The 19,945-nt window shown below is 49.2% G+C and overlaps 1 protein-coding gene across 6 annotated transcripts in view; it reads left to right on the top strand.

The window, feature by feature from the left end:
- Positions 1 to 19,945, top strand: part of LOC105879464 (E1A-binding protein p400) — a 99,017-nt gene that overhangs the window by 21,091 nt on the left and 57,981 nt on the right. For 2 of the 6 annotated variants that reach the window (XM_075996406.1, XM_075996402.1), the window contains exons 3-12: positions 2,870 to 2,960; positions 4,204 to 4,311; positions 5,144 to 5,526; positions 8,694 to 8,987; positions 9,794 to 9,979; positions 11,751 to 11,891; positions 12,441 to 12,519; positions 13,409 to 13,458; positions 13,872 to 13,929; positions 17,426 to 17,515. In XM_075996406.1, the coding sequence (XP_075852521.1) occupies positions 2,870 to 2,960; positions 4,204 to 4,311; positions 5,144 to 5,526; positions 8,694 to 8,987; positions 9,794 to 9,979; positions 11,751 to 11,891; positions 12,441 to 12,519; positions 13,409 to 13,458; positions 13,872 to 13,929; positions 17,426 to 17,515 (1,480 nt within the window). The remainder of the gene's footprint in view (positions 1 to 2,869; positions 2,961 to 4,203; positions 4,312 to 5,143; positions 5,527 to 8,693; positions 8,988 to 9,793; positions 9,980 to 11,750; positions 11,892 to 12,440; positions 12,520 to 13,408; positions 13,459 to 13,871; positions 13,930 to 17,425; positions 17,516 to 19,945) is intronic. The other 4 variants (XM_075996407.1, XM_075996404.1, XM_075996403.1 and 1 more) reach the window with 3 other exon arrangements.

Below are 19,945 nucleotides of genomic sequence, written 5' to 3'. Positions count from 1 at the left end.
AATAGTTTCTATATTTCTGTCAAGATTTCCTCTTGTCCTTTATTCGTAGAAAAATATAATGTATTTTTCTTTATGACCTTGGGCATACTTATGAAAGGCTCTTTGAAATCCTTGCCAGGTAATTCCAGTCTCTGGATCCTCTTGTGGGTACTGTCCACTGATTGTCTTTTAGGATGGCTCATGCTCTCTTATTTGTATTTTGGAGTAATTTTGAATTGGATTTTGGACAATTGTGAATGACATGTAGAAACTCTGGATTCTGTTATGTTCTTCTGAAGAGTATAGATTGCTTTGCTTTAACTAACAGCTTTATCGAATTGAAGCTGCAAACACTCCTCTGTGGTAGGTGGCACCTGAGGTCTCAGTTTAGTATTCTGGCCTTGGCTGGGACCCTGTTAGCGTGTATGTGGTCAGCAGAGAGTCAGCAGAGATGTGGCAGAGACTAGGGAGAGAGCGTGGGGTCTCCTGCTGTCTGTCCTTGTTCTTCAAACCAGGGAGAATGTGTGTCTCTTCCTGGAACTGTCATTTCCCTTCCTGTGTCATCTGCCTACCTTTTCATATTTTTTATGTTTTATCTGCAGTACGTTTGGTCTGCTAGGAAGGACTTGGCTGTTACTAGAGCCCTTTGTCAGTTTCTTTTATTAAAAAAATAACTCTTCTTTTGATTATATAAGTAGTACATGTTCATTGTAGAACATTTGGAAAATCTAGAGACGTGTACACGCATGAATCACCACACTTGTGACCCTGCCCCAAGATGCCACTGTTAACAATATGTTGCCTGTGTTCAAACCGTTCCCCTCTCCTTCCTCCCTCTCTTTGTCCATCTCCCCTTCTCTTCTCTTTCCTCCCCATCTCTGTAAAATGTAAATGGTGTGTCACCATGCTACATACGCTGTTTTGTCACTTATTTTGCCTTTTAATAACTCTTATTAAGCCTTTCCTCATGTGAGTGGCTAAACCCACAGCCTGGTTTGTAATGGCTGTGTGTGGCTGCAGGGCAGTCTCATCCCACAGTTACTTTGTGTAGGTTTCTGCAGTCTTTTGCATTTAACATGCCTAAGTAGAGTAGATATAATTGGAATTAATTAAAGAATAATTTAGCAACTAGCGATTGTGATGCACCATTCTCAGCATTTGCTGTAATTGCAAGAACGGTGGCCAGATGGAAAAGCGTCAGAGAAAAGAGTTTTAGCCCTTTTCACTCGGATGTCGAGTGTGACTCACACATTTAGCAAAAATTATAGAGATTAAAACTACTCTTTGAATGTATCCATAATTTGAAATATAAAAAAATCCAAATAAATAAGTTTGTATGAAAAGAAGCTCCAGTTTTTTATTCTACTGCCGTGCTTTGTATAATCTGGGGTATTTAAAAAATTAAATCCTGAGTAGAATAAAGGAATCGAGAATAAAGCAAGCGAGTGCAAAGGGTTAAATCTGTGCTGACCAAGACTTGGCCAGTTTCTGTCTTTCTAAAATAACATGCCCCCAGCTTCTCATGTAAACCTTTTTTTTAAAAGATTTTATTTTTTTAGAGCAGTTTTAGGTTCACAGCAGAATTGAGGGGAAGGTACTGACAATTCCCCACACCCCCACCTGTACCCATGCATGGCCTTCTCCCTTATCTGCGTCCACTACCAGAGCGTGCGTTTGTGGCACCCGATGAACCCACATCAACACATCATGATCGCCCAGAGACTGTAGTTCACGGTGGGGTTCAATTCTGGTGTGGTGCGTTCTGTGGGTTTGGACAAATGTGTCATGACGTGTACCCACCATTACAGCATCATGCAGAGTGGTGTCTAAGAACCACCTGTGCTCTGCCTGCTCATCCTCCCTCCTCCCACCTTGCCACTGGCAACCCCTGACCTTTTACTGTGTCTGTAGCTTTGCCTTTTCCAGAATGTCATGGTGTTGGAGTCATGTAGCATGCAGCCTTTTCAGATCAGCTTCTTTCACTTTAAGCATTTTAAGTAACACATATATAATTTCACATATCCATATGTCAAGTAGGGTGCTAATTACAGAAATATCATTTTAAGGATCCAAGTTAGATTGTTATTAATTGGGGTTTAGTGTCATTTTCCAGTAGGAATACAATTTAACCTTTCTATTTATGTGAAGTTATGGTAGGCAGTGATTGATTAGGTCAGCTAAGCTGTTGTCTTAGAACTGAGACTGATGTTTCCGCAAATCAGCCTTGTGTTGTCATTCGACATGCAAAGCCAGTTAGTTTCTGAAGTACTATAGATTTGCATTTATTTGAAATTCCATTTAAAACCAGAATAATAGTTGGCTGGGTGTGGTGGTTCACGCCTGTAATCCTAGCAAGCACTCTGTGAGGCTGAGGTGGGAGGATCACTCAAGGTCAGGAGTTTGAAACCAGCCTGAGCAAAAGTGAGACCTCGAAACAGAAAAGAAATTAGCTGGACAACTAAAAACATATAGAAAAAATTAGCCAGGCATGGTGGCGTATGCCTGTAGTCCCAGCTACTCGGAAAGCTGAGGCAGGAGGATCACTTGAGCCCAGGAGTTTGAGGTTGCTATGAGCTAGTCTGATGTCACGGCACTCTAGCCCGGGCAACAGAGTGAGACTCTGTCTGAAAAAAAAAGAAATAAAAATAAAACCAGAATAATATATCTTTTGCAAGTCTTTTTCCCTCCCTTTCAGAGGTAAGTTAGAATTTCAAGGTATTTATTATACATAGATACACATTATATGTGTATATTTAAAGACCTTGGGTAGATAACATTTATTAAAAACGAATGAGGTCAATGTTTGGGGTAATTATTATAGCTTTAGTTTATATTCATTCTTGTAATGCCCTTAAATGATCATAATCTCAAGTTTTTTGTTTTTTTCCAGCAGCAAGCCCTGGCAGGGAGCCTGGTGGCAGGGGCCGGCGGCACAGTGGAGACGGACCCGTTCAAGAGGCAGCAGGCAGTGCCCCCCACAGGTACGTCAGCGGCGGGCTGCCCTGGCCCCGGAGTCCGCTTCCTCACACAGCTGTCGTGGCAGTTGCCGCATGTTCCTAAAGAGCGAGTGCTACTTTGGACGTTTATTTTTCTTTTGGTGATTATCAGCTGAACAAAATATGTAAATGTTTATGTGTACAGAAGTTAGAAGTTTTTCAGTGGAACAGGTGTACTCTGTTTTGTTTTTCTGTATATAGGCTCTTTAGTCATCATGATGATTATAAAATCTGCTTTTTAAAGTTGTCATGTTTTAAACTGAATTTTTTTCTTCAAATTATAAACTTAATGCCTTTTTATGTAAACGATTCAGACAGTTCGGAAGGGTATAACTTAAGTCTGCCTCTGGTTTGGTGCCTGCCCACGCCCTGGCCTCCGCGTAACCACTGTTACTGTTGTGTGCATCCTTGCAAGCCGTACACCCCATCCTTTGTGAGGGCTGCGTGGTGTTCCATCGTGCAAGCGCTCGTTCTTCCTCAGTGAGATCCTCGTCAACATCCATTTGTTACTGCCGTCATTTTCTGTTACAGTCGGCAAAGGACTGAACTCTAGTCTCATGTATTTTTTTGGCATGTTTTTCATTATATCTAAAGGAAAAACCAGAAATGAAATTGCCAGGTCAAAGTGCACGTGTGATTGGGTATTGATGGTGCTAAATTGCCCTCCAAAAGGGCATTTCACTACCATCAGCAATTCCTGCTCTCACATTTTGATCATTTTATTAAGTATGATAAATTTTTTAATTTTTGTTGATCTAATGGGTGAAAAGTTTCATCTTCGTTCTGATGTGGATTTCTTTAGTTCTGAGTAAGGTTGCACAGCATTGTTCGTGTTTGCTGACCATCCGTGAATCTGCTCCTCTGCCGGCTGTCCATCCTCTCTGCCCTTGCTGTCTGTGTGCCCGTGGCCCCACCCACCCCACGCGTGCTCACTGCTAAGTGCTCTGGGTGTCGCGTGCGTCAGCCTCCGCCACTTGCAGTGCAGCGTCGTCTCTCCGGTTGCTGCTCATCCTTTGCCTTTTTGGGGTGTTTTTTCCTATATTGGCAAATTTTTAATGAAAAGAAGTTATATTTATCAGCCTTATCCTTTATGGCTTCTGGATTTTAGTTCATGCATAGAAAGGCCTCCCTGTTCAAAGATTATAAAAACACTTACACATGTTTTTTTCTACTCCTTTTGTGATTTTATTTTCACATCAAACTGTACCTTTTTTGAAAATCATTCTAGAGCAGTCTAAGAGACCTCGACTTGAAGTGGGTCCTCAAGGGGTAGCTTTCCAGCACCCGGGGGTGAACACAGGAGTCCCTCTCCAGCAGTTAATGCCGACAGCACAAGGTAAGACCCAGCTTCAGAACCTGCTCTTTCAGCACCTGAAGAGGGAGTGCATACAGATCTTAAAAACCAGTAGCGAAACTCGTGTAGTGGAGGTAGTATACTGAAGTGAAGTCTCTAAAATTGGGATATTTCTCTGAGTCCCAGTTAATACCCTATGAAAAGCCCCAGAGACATGTGCATGTCACTCTAATGGGAGCCACACATCGCATTGCCGTTGTGCTTTTCAACAGTTTTTATTCCTGTTGTGTTTTTTTTTTTTTTTTGAGACAGAGTCTCACTTTGTTGCCCAGGCTAGAGTGAGTGCCATGGCGTCAGCCTCGCTCACAGCAACCTCAATCTCCTGGGCTCAAGCGATCCTCCTGCCTCAGCCTCCCAAGTAGCTGGGACTACAGGCATGCGCCACCATGCCCAGCCAATTTTTTGTATATATATTTTTAGTTGGCCAATTAATTTCTTTCTATTTTTGGTAGAGACGGGGTCTCGCTCAGGCTGGTTTCGAACTCCTGACCTTGAGCGATCCGCCCGCCTCGGCCTCCCAAAGTGCTAGGATTACAGGCGTGAGCCACCGCACCCGACCCTGTTGTGTTTTTCTTAATTGCTGCTGTCGTAGGGGTGCCCTGTGGTTATTCGGTACTTGTTTTGCTTGATGCTAACTTGCAAAGGTCAAGTGCCTTTCCTTCCTTTTTGTGTGCTCATGTGTGACACTAGATCTAACAGAACGCTAGTTTCCCGTGTGAGTGTACAATGAGTCTTTGACAGTCACTGGGATGTTGTGCATTTCCTTGTGACTTGCTTGGAAATCATCTCTCTTGGGGTTTTTCTTATTTTGCAGGAGGAATGCCCCCCACCCCTCAGGCTGCGCAGCTCACTGGACAGAAACAGAGTCAGCAGCAGTACGACCCCTCTACGGGGCCCCCTGTGCAGAACGCTGCCAGCCTGCACACCCCACCGCCACAGCTGCCCGGAAGGCTGCCCCCGGCCGGCGTCCCTGCCTCGGCCCTTCCCTCCGCGCTGCAGTTGGCTCAGCAGCCGCAGGCGGTGGAGGCTCAGACACAGCTCCACATCCCGGTGAAGACTCAGCAGCCGAACGCCCCCGTGCCAGCGCCCCCACCCAGCCAGCCCCCTGCTCCTCCGCAGCCCGCACAGCTGACCCTGCATGTCCCCACGCCTGGGAAGGCGCAGGTGCAGGCCGCTCAGCTTCCGTCCCTGCCGCAGGTACTCCGGACATTGGTTATTTTGTTAGATGTGGGACAGGAAGAAAAACGGTTTGCAGAGTTGGCTTGCCATCTGTGTATTTGATGGGGTGGTGCACAACGTTGTAACTTGTACATTTTTTTCTTAGCAGTTTACTCCCCCACTTTAGAACAATTGGTTAATTCAGTAGTTGCAACATAATTTTATTTGGCTCTATAATAATGTTATCATTTTTTTTTTTTTTTTTTTTTTTTGAGACAGAGTCTCACTTTGTTGCCCAGGCTAGAGTGAGTGCCGTGGCGTCAGCCTAGCTCACAGCAACCTCAAACTCCTGGGCTCAAGCGATCCTTCTGTCTCAGCCTCCCAAGTAGCTGGGACTACAGGCATGTGCCACCATGCCCGGCTAATTTTTTCTATATATATTAGTTGGCCAATTAGTTTCTTTCTATTTATAGTAGAGACGGGGTCTCGCTCTTGCTCAGGCTGGTTTCGAACTCCTGACCTCGAGCAATCTGCCCGCCTCGGCCTCCCAGAGAGCTAGGATTACAGGCGTGAGCCACCGCGCCCGGCCTTATGTTGATTTTTTTTTTTTTTTGATGTTATCATTATTAAAATAATGGGAAGCTGCTGTTGCTTGTAGTATAGGGAGCCCGCACCTGCTGACCCATACTGTGGAAGGGCATTGTCAGTTATCCCTCCGATCGGCCCAGTAGCTCCCAGGTAGGTGGTGTGGCCCATTTCACCAGTGTGGAGACGAAGGCTCGGAGATCAGGGGCCCGGCCCCGGGCTGCGTGGCAGTGAAGTGAGGACAGCCTGACACTAGCTCTGTCTGAGTGCAAAACTGTGCTAGCCACCCGCTGCGAGTCCTCCCTGGGTGCCTTCTATTCTGTTCCTTTGCTGTGCTCTCTACAAACGTGTGTGAGTCATTGCTCTCCAGCTTGATACACATTTATGGGATTTAAAGTGGTCCTCCTCTCCACTGAGTAATTTTACCCATGTGTGTTTTTGGAACATACACAGAAAGCTCCTTTTGGCTCCTAAAGAGTAGTGGAATACTGCAGGCTGGTTGAACTATCTGTTGAGCACTGCAGGGGAGTGGGGAGTTCAGAGAATCATCTCTGTCCATCGTCCGCCTCACGTCAGCGTGTGGCAGAGCCGCTTCAGCACCCTCCCTGGCCTCCGCCCTCCCTCATTGACAAGGGAGTTCCTCAGTGGGCTTTGAGTTCAAGTTCTGGTTCAAAGTCTGGAGTATACAATGATGAATGAATAATAACATTCAGTATTAGCTATCACTTATTGGTCACCTCTGTGAGCTGAGATGTCGGGCACTGCGATGAGGAATTTATTGACATTTTATTTTTTTTTGACATTTTATTTTTTTTACCTAGCAAACCCGTGAAGTGGAATCTTTATTATCCCTACTTTATGGATGGGAAAAAACTGAGGCGAGAATAGCCAGTAGCTGGAGGACCCCGGGTTGGGGCTGGAGCCTTGTGTGCAGGCCCGCATGGCAGCTCTGTGCACACCCAGGGCAGCTGAGCTCCTCAGGCTGTTGCTTGCTGTAGATTTTCATGGAAGTGATTCTTTTTTCAGCACCTTCTCTCATTGACTTAAAGCAGCTCTGTGGGTTTTCTTAATTTACCTGCCTGTGTTGTTGAAAAGATCAGCTGTGGAAAACGATTTTAGAGAAACCCTTTTTTTTTCTTCAGACAGAGTCTCACTCTGTTGCCCGGGCTAGAGTGCCGTGGCGTCAGCCTCGCTCACAGCAACCTCAGACTCCTGTGCTGGAGTGATCCTCCTGCCTCAGCCTCCCGAGTAGCTGGGACTACAGACATGCACCACCATGCCCGGCTAGTGTTTTCTATATATATTAGTTGGCCAATTAATTTCTTTCTATATTTTTTTAGTAGAGACAGGGTCTCGCTCTTGCTCAGGCTGCTCTCGAACTCCTGAGCTCAAGCAATCCTCCCGCCTCAGCCCCCCAGAGTGCTAGGATTATAGGCATGAGCCACAACGCCTGGCCTAGAGAAGCTCTTTACAAAGTTTTTAGGAACGTGTTTGTTACCCGTGAGTTGGGCAAAGGTTGGTAGACTTCCTGGTCAAGGGCTAGGTAGTCAGTGTGACAGCTCTGCCGCACGCAGTGTTGCTTAGGGAGTGGAGACGCAGCTGCAGAGAGCTCGTGAGTGAATGGATGCAGCTGGGCTCCAGGGAAAACTTATTTCCAAACCTGTGTGGCTGGGCGCTGTTTCCCGACCCCTGGGGTAGGGGAAGAGGAAGATGGCGTGACTTGGAGAGAGGGAGTTCTAGCTGGCCCTTCTCTGCATCTGGTGACGACAGCTGTGCATGCTGGTCGGCACTCAGTCCTCCTGTACCAGCTGCACCCCTGCTCTCCGCCCCTCATTTCCCATGGGTTTGAGTCCGTCTGTGGTCCCGGCCTTGTGGAGGATTTCTGCCCTTACAGCCTGCCTGCTGTGAGAGGCACACGGAATGTGTTTGCTCTTCAGAGTAAAGGTGCTGGATGAGCATTGGTATTTTTCAATGAGGAAAAATCTTACACAATTAAAAGTTAAAAATTTTAAAAATAGAGAAAAAGCAAAAAAAGAAAACGCTTATGTGAGCTCTAAGACAACACGTGAAGACTTTTTTTGTTTTTTTTTGAGACAGAGTCTTGCTTTGTTGCCCAGGTTAGAGTGAGTACCGTGGTGTCAGCCTAGCTCACAGCAACCTCAAACTCCTGGGCTCAGGCGATCCTCCTGCCTCAGCCTCCTGAGTAGCTGGGACTACAGGCATGCACCACTGTGGCCGGCTAATTTTTTTCTATATATGTTAGTTGGCCAATTAATTTCTTTCTATTTATAGTAGAGACGGGGTCTTGCTTTTGCTCAGGCTGGTTTCGAACTTCTGACCTTGAGCAATCTGCCTGCCTCGGCCTCCCAGAGTGCTAGGATTACAGGTGTGAAGAATGTTTATACAGAGATATTATTTGGTTTTGTGGAAAGAAAACGGATATTGTTTTGTGTAGACTGAGTCTGGTGTGTGGCTTTCCTTATGGCGTGTGGGTGTGGTGCTGGCTGGTGCTGCAGAGGTGGCCCTGGCTGCATGTGTCCCTGGTGGAGTGAGCACTCTGGTGCCGAGTCCTGTCCTGGAGCCCTGTCCTGACCCTGCCCCGCTTGTCCTCTGCCTGCTAGACGGCAGCGTCGACAAGGCCACCTGCGGACCCTGCCCCGCCCTGCCCGCGGTCTCTGCCCGCCTCTTCTACCTCAGCCCTGGCGCCTGCGAGCGGCTCAGGCCCGGGAGCCTTGCCTGCCCGCTCCTCTCCCGTGAGCAGACCCTCCTCGGCAGCCAGCAAGGCCCTCTCTCCAGTCTCCTCCCGGGCGCCAGGGGTGGCGGCATCAGCCCCCCCGAAACCACAGAGCCCTGCGCAGAGTGCCACCTCCTCCCAGGACGGCCCCCCGGACAAGCTGGCGGAGCAGATAGCGCTGGTAAGCGTGCCAAGAGTCATAGACGTGCTCCAGTTGGTGAAGCACGTTTGACTGTAATTTGTAAGAATGTGATGGTTTAAAGCTGAACACCTGAGAGTAAGGACGAGTGAATGTGGTTCGTGATCAGTAGAAACAACATTAAAACCATGTGGTTTAGCCTCTTGGGGTGGAAGCAGACTCGTGGAGAAAGTCTGTTTTCTTGAGGTACAATCAGCAGTCTGGGTGGCCCAGGGGCGGGGCAGGTGAGTATGTGTGGTGGCCGGGCTGGGAGTTCGGGCTGTGAGGCTCTGCATCCCCAGGCCTGTCCCTTGTCTGCCAGAGCCACTGCCCGGCACTCAGCATTTATTTGTTCAGCTTCATCAGGGGACCGAAAAGAAACATATGTCAGTACAGAGTGTCATGACCCCATGCGCCTCCTTGTGCAGCCTTAACGTAATATCCATGTGCAGCTGCTCGTTTCATCTGCTCTCCTCCCGTGTTGTTTTAAAGCAAATTCCAGGCACTATATGTTCCCCTTGTGTAGACTGTAGCATAAATGCTGTCTTTACATGTCATCGTTAGAGATGGGACAGGATTGTCGCTCCGGCTTCTCAGGCTTCTGGGAGAGTTGCACACTCCTTCCTCTGTGCTCTCCGAGCATGTGACCTCCCGTCAGAATATTGTTACTGAGCTGTGACCCTCGTGAACGCGCTCCCCTCAGCTTCTAGCCAGGTGTTGCTCACGGCATTGTTTCACGCATTGGGGTCTGACTCGTGGGCAGACGTGGTCGTACTAGCTGACCCTGCTCTCCCATTCGCTGCTCGCAGGAGAACCAGGTCCACCAGCGCATAGCGGACTTAAGGAAAGAAGGTCTGTGGTCCCTGAGGCGGCTGCCGAAGCTGCAGGAGGCCCCGCGCCCCAAATCCCACTGGGACTACCTGCTGGAGGAGGCACAGTGGATGGCCACGGACTTTGCCCAGGAGCGCAGGTGGAAGGTGGCCGCTGCCAAGAAGGTGGGTTTGCAGTGCAAGCAGCCACTGTTCTGCATCTGCTGCTGGCAGCTGGAGTTCGAATGCTGCAGGTGGGTGGGCCTGCACAGCAGCTCTCAGAGGCCTTGACTCCTGCTGCCTGGGGAGCAACGGTGCCAGGTAGCTGACCTCTGAGACGGGAGCAAGCACGTCCCCCCTGCAGCTCTGGTGAGGGATTCGGGTTCCTTTTCTTCCAGGCCTGCTTGGCAGGTAGCATCACGGTGCCTCTGCCCAAGGCCCAGGCTGGTGCCCAGGGCTGGCCAGAGCTGAGGAGGCTGAGTGTGAGAAGGCAGCGGGAGTCGGTGCAGGGCAGCAGGGGCCATTCCCCAGCCTTCCTGCCCGCCTGCTGCCTGTTCCTTGCTGGGTTCTGGTCTGGCTCTTCCCAGTTCTGCTCAAACATTTGTTTGCTCCTTTCTGTTCCCTACATAGGCACATTCCTTGGGGGGACTCCAAGGTCCCACTGCTAGCACTAGCAAGGGAGAGCCTGTGACAGGTTCTAGGACGCTGAGGCCTCAGTGGGAGCAGCTGTCCTTTCCATGTGGGAATAGCCAGGAGCCCTGCTTGTTCCCCCTTTGTCACCACATCACTGCCTCTGTGTGGAGGGCCCTAGGCTCGCTCTTCATGTTTCCTGTACTCTGAAGATTGGAGGTTGACCCATCGTCCCCTGCCCTGTCTGCTTCGCTCCCCTGAATTCTCCCCTCATTGTCCCTATTGAGGTGGTAGAGAAAAGCCGACGCCACGTAGGGGAGCAGTGGGGTTCGGAGTACAGGCTCTCGAGTCAGATTCACGGGCATTTCAGAGAAAGCTCAGATTGTTCCTTAAGTCTTTCCTTTTCCACACAGGAGCTGGTCCTGAACATGTGGACACTGGGCTGGATAGGGCGAGAGGCCAGGCATGTGGGTAGTAGGCTGGTTGCGGGGGGTGGGGTGGGCACTGGGGGTGCTGGGACAGAGGAGCAGCTAGGCACCTGCGGGATGCAGGCTGGGGCCTGCGCTAGGCGCCGAGTGGCCGCCTGCGGCAGGGCCTGCCCTTCACCATGTCCGCCTCACTCGCTGGGCTCGGCAGGGACACGCGGTGGCCTCCTCCCAGGCGAGGGCTTGTGTTGAGCACGGTGAGGCCCATCGGGGTGCGTGTGAGTGCGGCATGCAGTGCCCCCAAAGTTGAGCGCATTTCTGCTCCTGGAATTGGGCTGGGGCAGCTGAGATGGCATGCGTAGGGCTCTGCCAACGTTCTCATTTTTAATTTACTTCTCACTATGTCTTTGAGGCTCTGCTCGTGGGTGTGTAAAGAGTATAAACTTCTGGAAAATAGTTTTGCAATTTAAAGCAAAAGTCTTAGAAATGTGAATTATCTTAATCCAACAATTTTTATACCTAGAAATTAAATAAATTTGGCAGCATTCATGAAGTGAAATACTGTTTGGTCCACTAAAACTGGTGGTGATGAATGTTTCTTGAATGGAAAAATGTTAATCATATATTAAATGGGAAAGGAAGATTGTAGCGTAGTATGCTATTTCATTTTTTGAGAATAATATATGTATTAGTAACATAACACTGTGTGGAAAAATCAAGCAAAATGTCGATGGTGATTTTTGCTTATTTTGTTTCTCCCGGCACACTCTAAGAGCTTATGAGGATGTATCTGACAGTGAATTACGTGTAATTTTAGGCTGAGAAGATTTTTGAAAACTTTATACTTTTTTCTTAGCACAACATAGAGTACAACGTAAAATTCTTGCACTTCTGTTTACTAGCTGGTTAGAACCGTAGCACGCCATCATGAAGAAAAGAAGCTTCGTGAGGAAAGAGGAAAGAAAGAAGAACAGAACAGATTGAGGCGTATAGCTGCCTCAACTGCCCGAGAGATAGAATATTTTTGGTCAAATATTGAGCAGGTAAATTTTGCACTTTTAATGGGGTCATAAGAATCAGATGGTCTCCGGGCTGGGGCTGCTCGAGGCAGATCGTGCAGGCACCGTCGTTTAGGAGGGTCGTGGATGGGAGGCCTCCGGCCCCATCTGCATCTTCCTGGGCCGCTAGATCATCGTAAAGTTCGGGAAATGCCCGTTCTTACCTTGTGTGTGGAGACACATGGTCCCCTGTCGCCCACGTGCTGGGAGACTTGTGAGAGCCGTGGCCGGGCCTTCAGGTTCTTCTCATGTTAGTGTGAGTCACTGGAGGCGGCTCATCTCCAGAATGACTGCTCACTCACTCTTTTTGTAAGATTTTAATTCTTATCTCACCACCTAATTGAATTTGGGCAGGATGTAGTTAGAGACAAGATAAATGAAAAAGCACCAAACAGAAAATTTCTTTTTGAAGTAATTTGAAATGAGGTAGGACAACTGTGCTTTTAGACTATGAGTTTCAATGTTTTTATATGCAGAGCTTCTATAATTTACATCCTTAATAACATGCTCATTTATTTAACTCTTTGTATTTAGGTTGTGGAGATAAAACTACAAGTAGAATTAGAAGAAAAAAGAAAAAAGGCCTTAAATTTACAGAAAGTTTCCAGGAGAGGTATGATACTTTAAAAAAAGCCTTAACATTTTCTGAATTGTACTTGGTTCAGCTTCTCTGCTTATCAGGCAGCTTCCTGGCATCACAGCTTACCATGGAGCCTGCCCTGGAGGTCGTTTGTGAACAGCTGGTCTGCCTGGTTAGGACCTTTCTCTTTGTACAGCCCTTCTAGTTTATGTCCCAGTTCTTTTTAGATGTGCTAGTGTGAGTCAGAATGCCCAAGCTGATCTCCTCTGGGATACACAGAATTGAGTATCTGAGCCTATGCCCCGAATTGAGTCCCTGGACAGGGAGTGAACTCACTGAGACATCTGGTGTGCGGGAGACCCCCTGGGCATCTTCCTGTGCGGGGCATCCGAATGTTTCTTCCTTTAGCTATTTGTGCGGTAGCTGTCTCCACTTACTGGTCACCGTGGTTCGTGCCAGGCACCGATGGAGGCAGCATTCACTGTCTCTTTGGATTCTCAGGATGTCCATGGGAGGGGTAGGCGTAAGGCTATTATTGATGAGGAAACTGAGGGTGAGATGGCCAGTGCTGAAAGTCACAGAGTATGAGATAATAAAAACCACTGCCAGCCGGGCACACTGGTAGTGTGTCTGTAGTCCCAGCTGCTCGGAAGGCTGAGACAGGAGGATCGCTTGAGCCCAGGAGTTTGAGTCCAGCCTGGGCAACATAGCAAGACTCTGTCTTTGAAAAACAAAACAAAACCCCCCAAACCACTGCTTTGGGTCACTAGAGGAGGAGACAGAACTTGTGTTTCCTGTCTCTCCTTGCATGTAGGTGGTGGCAGCAGGACGTGACTTAGATGAGCAGAGATGCCCTGCTGATTGTGAAGAATGTCATCTCCACAGCTTTAGAGAAAACTAATTGTGTACTTTTTCTCTTTAGGAAAAGAGTTGAGACCTAAAGGATTTGATGCATTACCAGAAAATTTTCTGGTAAGTTCAGGATTATTATTGCACTGTGTAAGAAAGAATGGAAGGAACATGAATAAAATACAAATGCTCTAGTAAAATAGAGCTACTTGTTTTCATCTGGAGAAATGTGTAGGTTATGGATATTATTCCCTTTCGTTATAAAATCAATTTACTTTGAAAGTAAACTGGTTCTTTATAGCTTCAGTCTCACATTGGGTGTTCATGTAGCAAGTCAGGAAGACACAGCTGCTGAACGCAGTGATTGCATACTCACGTCCTTACCCGCCAGTACCCTGAGTGAAGGCTGGGGAGGGCTGGGCAAGCTCGCCCTGGGGCTCCCGCTGTCCTATGGGCAAACGTCTTGAACAGACAATTCTGGCCTGGTTTCCCGTCCTGTGTGTTAAGATCTAATGTTTGTAATTTTTCTGTTTCAGGATTCAGGAATGTCTGGAAGAAAAAGAAAAGCTAGCACATCTTTAACTGACGACGAAGGTCTGTTCCCCTCCCCCCTGGTGCTGTCTTTGCTATCTGCAGGGCTCTCCCCACTGCCGCACGTGGACTGCTCGCTCTCTTGGCGCTGCCGGAACCTCAGAGCTGTGGTGACTTTGGCTTTAGTCTTGCCATTTTAAACCAAGTGGAAGGTTTGACCTTGGTGTTTATCCAGACTTCTCTCAGTGCAGAGTATTTTTCAGTGTCTGTGGAGGACGTGGGGTGTTTTCTGGAGCAGCATATGGTGTCTGCTTTTGTGAGGTTTGGACACTGAGGCGCATCTTTGCAAGCACTGGGGCCGTGCTCCGTGGTGCCGGTCCAGGGCTGTGCCTGCCTTGAGGGCGGCCCTGGTGGTCGGGTGGGGCCCGTGGTTGCCGGGCCCGGCTTGTCAGGGCCCATGTGGATTTTAGGTGTTGGTGCCTTATTCCAATGAGAACAGGCGCATGACCACTGGGTGTGTGTGAGCTGGGGACGGTCTGTGGCCGTCAGCTTACGACCTTTTTCCAGACCCATGGGGACTGTGGTGCTGCAGTCTCGGGTGGGTCCTGGGCTCAGGGACAGGAAGGACAGGAGCAGCGTGTCAGAGGACACTTGTGTGACACTGTGGTGGTGCTGGTTAGGTGCCAGGAGGCCTGCGCTTTCCCAGGCAGCTCTGGGCCAGCATCAGGGTGGGGTTATTGGCTTGATTTGGCAAAGTGTAGTGACTTGTTCTGATTGTGAAGGGTTGATATTTGAACGTGTATTGATTCTTTTTTTTTTTTTTTTTTTGAGACAGAGTCTCGCTTTGTTGTCCAGGCTAGAGTGAGTGCCGTGGCGTCAGCCTAGCTCACAGCAACCTCAAACTCCTGGGCTTGAGTGATCCTTCTGCCTCAGCCTCCCGAGTAGCTGGGACTACAGGCATGCGCCACCATGCCCGGCTAATTTTATATATATATATCAGTTGGCCAATTAATTTCTTTCTATTTATAGTAGAGACGGGGTCTCGCTCTTGCTCAGGCTGGTTTTGAACTCCTGACCTTGAGCAATCCGCCCGCCTCGGCCTCCCAAGAGCTAGGATTACAGGCGTGAGCCACAGCGCCCGGCCACGTGTATTGATTCTTACTTGGCATTCAGGGGGAGTTTGGCTAGATTGTTGGCATGAAACTCTGTCAGGATGAAGTTCTGTTGCATATGACAGGAAAAATAAAATATCAGTAACAGTGGCTCAGATAAGCTAGAAGCCTGGGGGTACACGGTCAGCACGATGGCATCTTAGTGGTTCTCAGGGCCCCTTCTCCTGTCTGGGTGAGTGGATCCTGCAGCTCCAGCTACTCTTCTGGGCAGTGGTGCCTGCAGCTCCAGCTACTCTCTGAGGTGAGAATGAGTCAGAGCACCAGCCCGTGTGCCGAAGCCCCGCCCGGGAGGCCCAGCAGTGCTGCTCCCTGCCGTCCCTGGCCAGCTGCTGCCCCGGGGAGGCTGGGCGTGAGGCTCAGTGCAGGTAGCAGTGGGCTTGGGCGAAAGTGGAGAGCAGATGCTTCGGGGCAGCTTGCAGTCTTGGCCACACACATGATCGGAAATGGTTTTCTTTGTGGGTATTTAAGTGGCCAGGGAGCACCTAAGGGGGGAATTAGCTTGGGGAAGTTGGAGGCTCAGTAGTAACCACAGTAGTAACTGCTTTGTATAATGTGCATGGGGTGGTGGTATCAGTCTAACTTGCTTTGAGGGAGATTCCATTCTTTTCTTTCGTGACACTATTGGATTTATGTTCTCTTATTTCTGGGTCTTATAAATAACAGTACAGTTTATAACTTTAAGCTGTGAAGCTGAGCAGTCCTGTCTCATTCTCTGTCTTCCCCCCAACACACGTCACCCTGTGAATGGTTGGTGGTGACTGTAGCAGCCAACGCACCAAACACAGAACACTTTAGACTGACACCTGGAGCGAATGGCCGAGGTGCTTCTCCCACCCGGGTGCTCGTGTGCCCTCGGCGTGCTGTGCCCTGAGGGCTGATGCCAGAATCCCCAACAGCATCCTCCTGCGCTTGTGGGTGAATATAACGCCGACCTTTTAGGTGACAGGAGGAACACAGTGGGATACAAGAGATTTGTCTATTTCTTGTTATCTGGAAAATAATTAGATCATTTTTTCGTGGGGAACACCTTCTCCCTGTCCTGGACTCCAGGAGCTGTTGCTAGGTTTGCGTGGATGCACCTCTCCACTGCTCACACTCTCCTGCGTTCTCAGGAGCAGGTCTGTGTGCAGTCGGGCATCGCGTAACTCGGGCGATGTTCTGAGAAACACGCCGTTAGGTGCCTGTCCTTACGCACAGCTAGATGGCACTGCCTACGGTATACCTAAGCTGTGGGCGCAGCCTACTGCTGCAAGGCTGGAGGCCTGCGCAGCACGTTTCTGTTCTGAATACCGTAGGCCGCTGTGACAGTGGTGAGCGTTTGTGGTGTGAACATAGAAAGGTGCAGGGAAAATACAGTGTTGTAATCTTGTGGCACCACTGTTGTATGTGCGGTCCGTTGTTGACCTAAATGATGTTATGTGGCCCGTGACTGTGTTGAAACAGACTTTGTTTATTTGACTGATTTTCATTTAAGGTTTAAGGATGTCTTAGTGTAACTCAAAAACACATTAACCACCCTGCCCCCTCTTGACTGTTCCTTTCCAAAGCTCTCCTCTCTGGAAGCCATGGGATTGAAGGGGCGAAGGCCTTTCCAGGGGAATGGAAGGCTGGTCCTGCCCCTCACTGCCAGGGCGTGGAGACAGTCAGGAGTGGAAGCCTTCAGGGCTCCAGGGACTTGTGTGGTTGGGACAGGTGCCTTGGCCCACCCGGTGGGCAGTGGGTGGAGGGGGTCTCACAGTGAAGGAATGAGGAGCTCGACTAGATGGCTGTAGTGTTGCGTCATTTATCAGGGACAGGAAGTGGGGACTGGGTGAGTGTTGGTGGGAGGAGCCAGTGAGAGGGGGAGAAGGTGCCGTTCACCCAGCCAGGCCTCCAGGTGGAGAGATCGTCCATCATCAGGAGTTTTGCTGCTGGGTTGCTGCTAGATTCTCTTTTCTTCACCAAGAGCCAAGACCTCTGTTGCGGGTGGTGTTCAGGTTCAGGGTTGGAGGTCTGAGCAGAGGGTGCTGGTCTCGGCTGTGGTCGTGGAGGGCAGGAGAGCCGGGGTGCGTGTGGTCCGGGCGGGGGTGAGTCCGCGGTGGTCCTGAGCAGCACGCTGGTGGGTTTTCTGCAGTGGGGCCTGGTGGGCAGGTGGAGGGTAACATCACTCTGTGTGTGTGTCTGTCATGTATTGAAAAGCCGGTGCTGTAGCCCAGAGCCTGAAATGGAAGTGTGGTCTCAGTTTCCTGCTCACTTAATTAAACTATGATTTCCAGATTTAACCTGAGACATTTAAAAACTCAGCCTTAGTGTCTTCAGGTCGCTCACAGCTGTGCAGCTGTGCCGCGCGTAGTCACTGAATGGAGGCCGGTTGCTTCCCTGGCTGATGCCTGTGGTACCCATTTCAGTGGAGGACGAAGAGGAGACCATCGAGGAGGAGGAAGCCAGTGAGGGGGCCGTCGACCACCAGGCAGAGCTCTCTAATTTAGCCAAAGAAGGTAGGCTGCCAGCATCTTACTGTAAACTGCTTTTGCTAAGCATGAAGTAGGTATAAAAGTTTAAAAATGATGTGTCAGACATAAGTAGTAACCCGTCAGGCACTGGTGTGGCCAGTAGCACTGCCCTGTTGGAGAACCACAGTCCCCACGTCCCTCCTGCTGCCGCTGTCCTCTGCCCGGGAGGCCATGGCTGCCTTGTCGCGCATGGCCCTCCCCCTCCCTCTCCCTGTCGCCTGCGCACGTCTCCCTGTGTCAAAACTCTGTACGAGCGGAGTCAAACACAGGCTTACGGCTCGCCCTTTCCCCTCGGCCATTACATTCTGAGTTCACGTCACATCGTTGTGTGGCGTTGTATTTGTGTTAATTTTCACTGCCAAACGGTAGTCCCAGTGTGAATATGTCACCAGTTATTTTTGTGCTGTTAGCGGGTGTTGGCTTGTTCCCTGTGCTTGCCCTAGGGCCCTGCTGTCGTGAGCTTCGCCCCAGGCCTGGTGCTCAGTGACTTGTGTTTGCTGAGGAGCACGAGAGCAGGGCTGGGGCATGTCCAGCTTCACAAAACACCGCCAGCGTTTTTAGGGTGGGTGTGCTGAGCTCCGCATCTCAGGAACACTTGCTACTGTTTCCTTGGAAGTTTTTGCCAGTCTGGTGACAAGTGATATATTGTTGTGGTTTTAAGTTGCATTTCTCTGGTGATTAACGAGGTGGAGCATCTTTTTGTTATCTCCTTTGTCTTTTTCCCATTTGATATCAGGTTTTCTTTTCCTTATCAACTTGTGGGTGTCATTTATATGCTCTGGATGTGATTGTTTGTCAGTTCCATGTTGCAGTGACCTTGTCCCACTTGGTGACGGGTCTTTCCTTTCTCTTTGTGGTGCCTTTTGTGAGAAGTGTTCTTAATTTTAGTGTATGGTAAGTCCTCAATGTCACAGACAAAACATACGGCAGGCGCTTTAGTAACATTGTTTCCTTCAACCTCTTTTCATTGTAATGTTGATGAGAAAAACTTAGTGATACGGTTGACCCTTGAACAACGCCAGGGTTGGGGTGCCGCCTCCCCCCACAGTTGCAAACCCATGTATAACTTTGACTCCTCCAAAACTGATTACCAATACTCTATTGACTGGAAGCCTTACTGATAACATAAACAGTCAATTAACATATTCTGTATGCTTTAACATATGTATTATATGCTATATTCTTACAGTAAAGTAAGCTAGAGAAAACAAAATGTTATTAAGAAAGTCATGAGAACTAGGCTGGTGTCTCTCCACGAGTCGCAGCTAAGCGCCTGCGGCAAGGGTCCTCGAAGGGCCACCACCTGCGCAGCATTGGGCTGTGGCATCAGGGTCATTGTGTTGTGAGAAGGACGCCGGTAGCCATTTCTGAGATAGCAGGTGTGGCTGCTTTAGCCCCAAGTGGGCTCTGTGGCTGCCTGGCTGGTGTCTGTGAGCTCCTGTCCCTTCTCTTCCATAACCCTGTGCCTAAGCTGACAGCCAGAGTACCTAGCAATGGTGACCTCGACAGGCTCGCACTGGCCCATCCAGGGGATCCTGAAGAACAAGGCCTCCTCTGGGCGGACCAGACTTCTGCCCTCTTCTGTGGTGGCGTCGGCCGAATAGCCCGGGGAGTGTCCCTGAGTGAAACATCCCAGAAGTGGGATGAAATGAGCATCCTGGTGCCGTGCCGTCCAGCAGATGAGGACTGCGGTTGAATGAGATAGGTGAACCATAGCATGAGAGGACGAGATGGAGGTGCATGCAGTGATTCAGAAACCACGAAAGCCAGGACTCCAGGGGGCTTAGCTGAGAGACGAGCTGCTGCTAGAGCCTGGGAGAGGACACAACCTCTCACCCAGGGAACCAGGGGACAAAGCAACAATTTGAAATGAAAAGGAAGCTTCACTACAGTAAGGGGCTGCATGTTGAATTAGCCAGATCGGCCGAATCTACCCTAGCCACCAGTGGTGTGCCAGATGTCGCAGCCTGGTCACCCTCACGTCCTAATTTGACTTTCCTTTCTCGCACATCTATGCATCAGTCCAGTGTGACGAGTATTTTAAATCACGAGCCAGTGGATTCCCAGGGATTCTTGCTTGTCTTAAATGGACGTGCCTTTACCTTGGCTCTGCTAGGACAGGTGACGTTTGTTGTTTTGAGCCTGCAGTCTTTACTGATCCACAGTTGCACGTGCAGAAAGTTCACGCATGACAAATACATGGCCCAGTGCAAGTGTTTTCCCTGTTGCAGCTGACATGTGGACATTCTTTGAACACGAATCTGGGTCCAGGTTTCTGCAATGGCTCTGGGGAGATTCATCACGTGGGAGACAATGAGGTCAAGGCTGTAGTTCCAGAGCTTTTCAGCTTTCCATAGAAAAATATATTTTTGGAAAAATTAAGCCACTTTATGCGCTATTATCAGCAGTGTTGGA

The sequence above is a fragment of the Microcebus murinus genome, chromosome 22 (assembly GCF_040939455.1).
Source record: "Microcebus murinus isolate Inina chromosome 22, M.murinus_Inina_mat1.0, whole genome shotgun sequence".
In the NCBI taxonomy this organism is placed as follows: domain Eukaryota; kingdom Metazoa; phylum Chordata; class Mammalia; order Primates; family Cheirogaleidae; genus Microcebus; species Microcebus murinus.
Note: the sequence above shows the minus strand (reverse complement) of the source record. Positions and strands in the feature narration are given on the sequence as shown.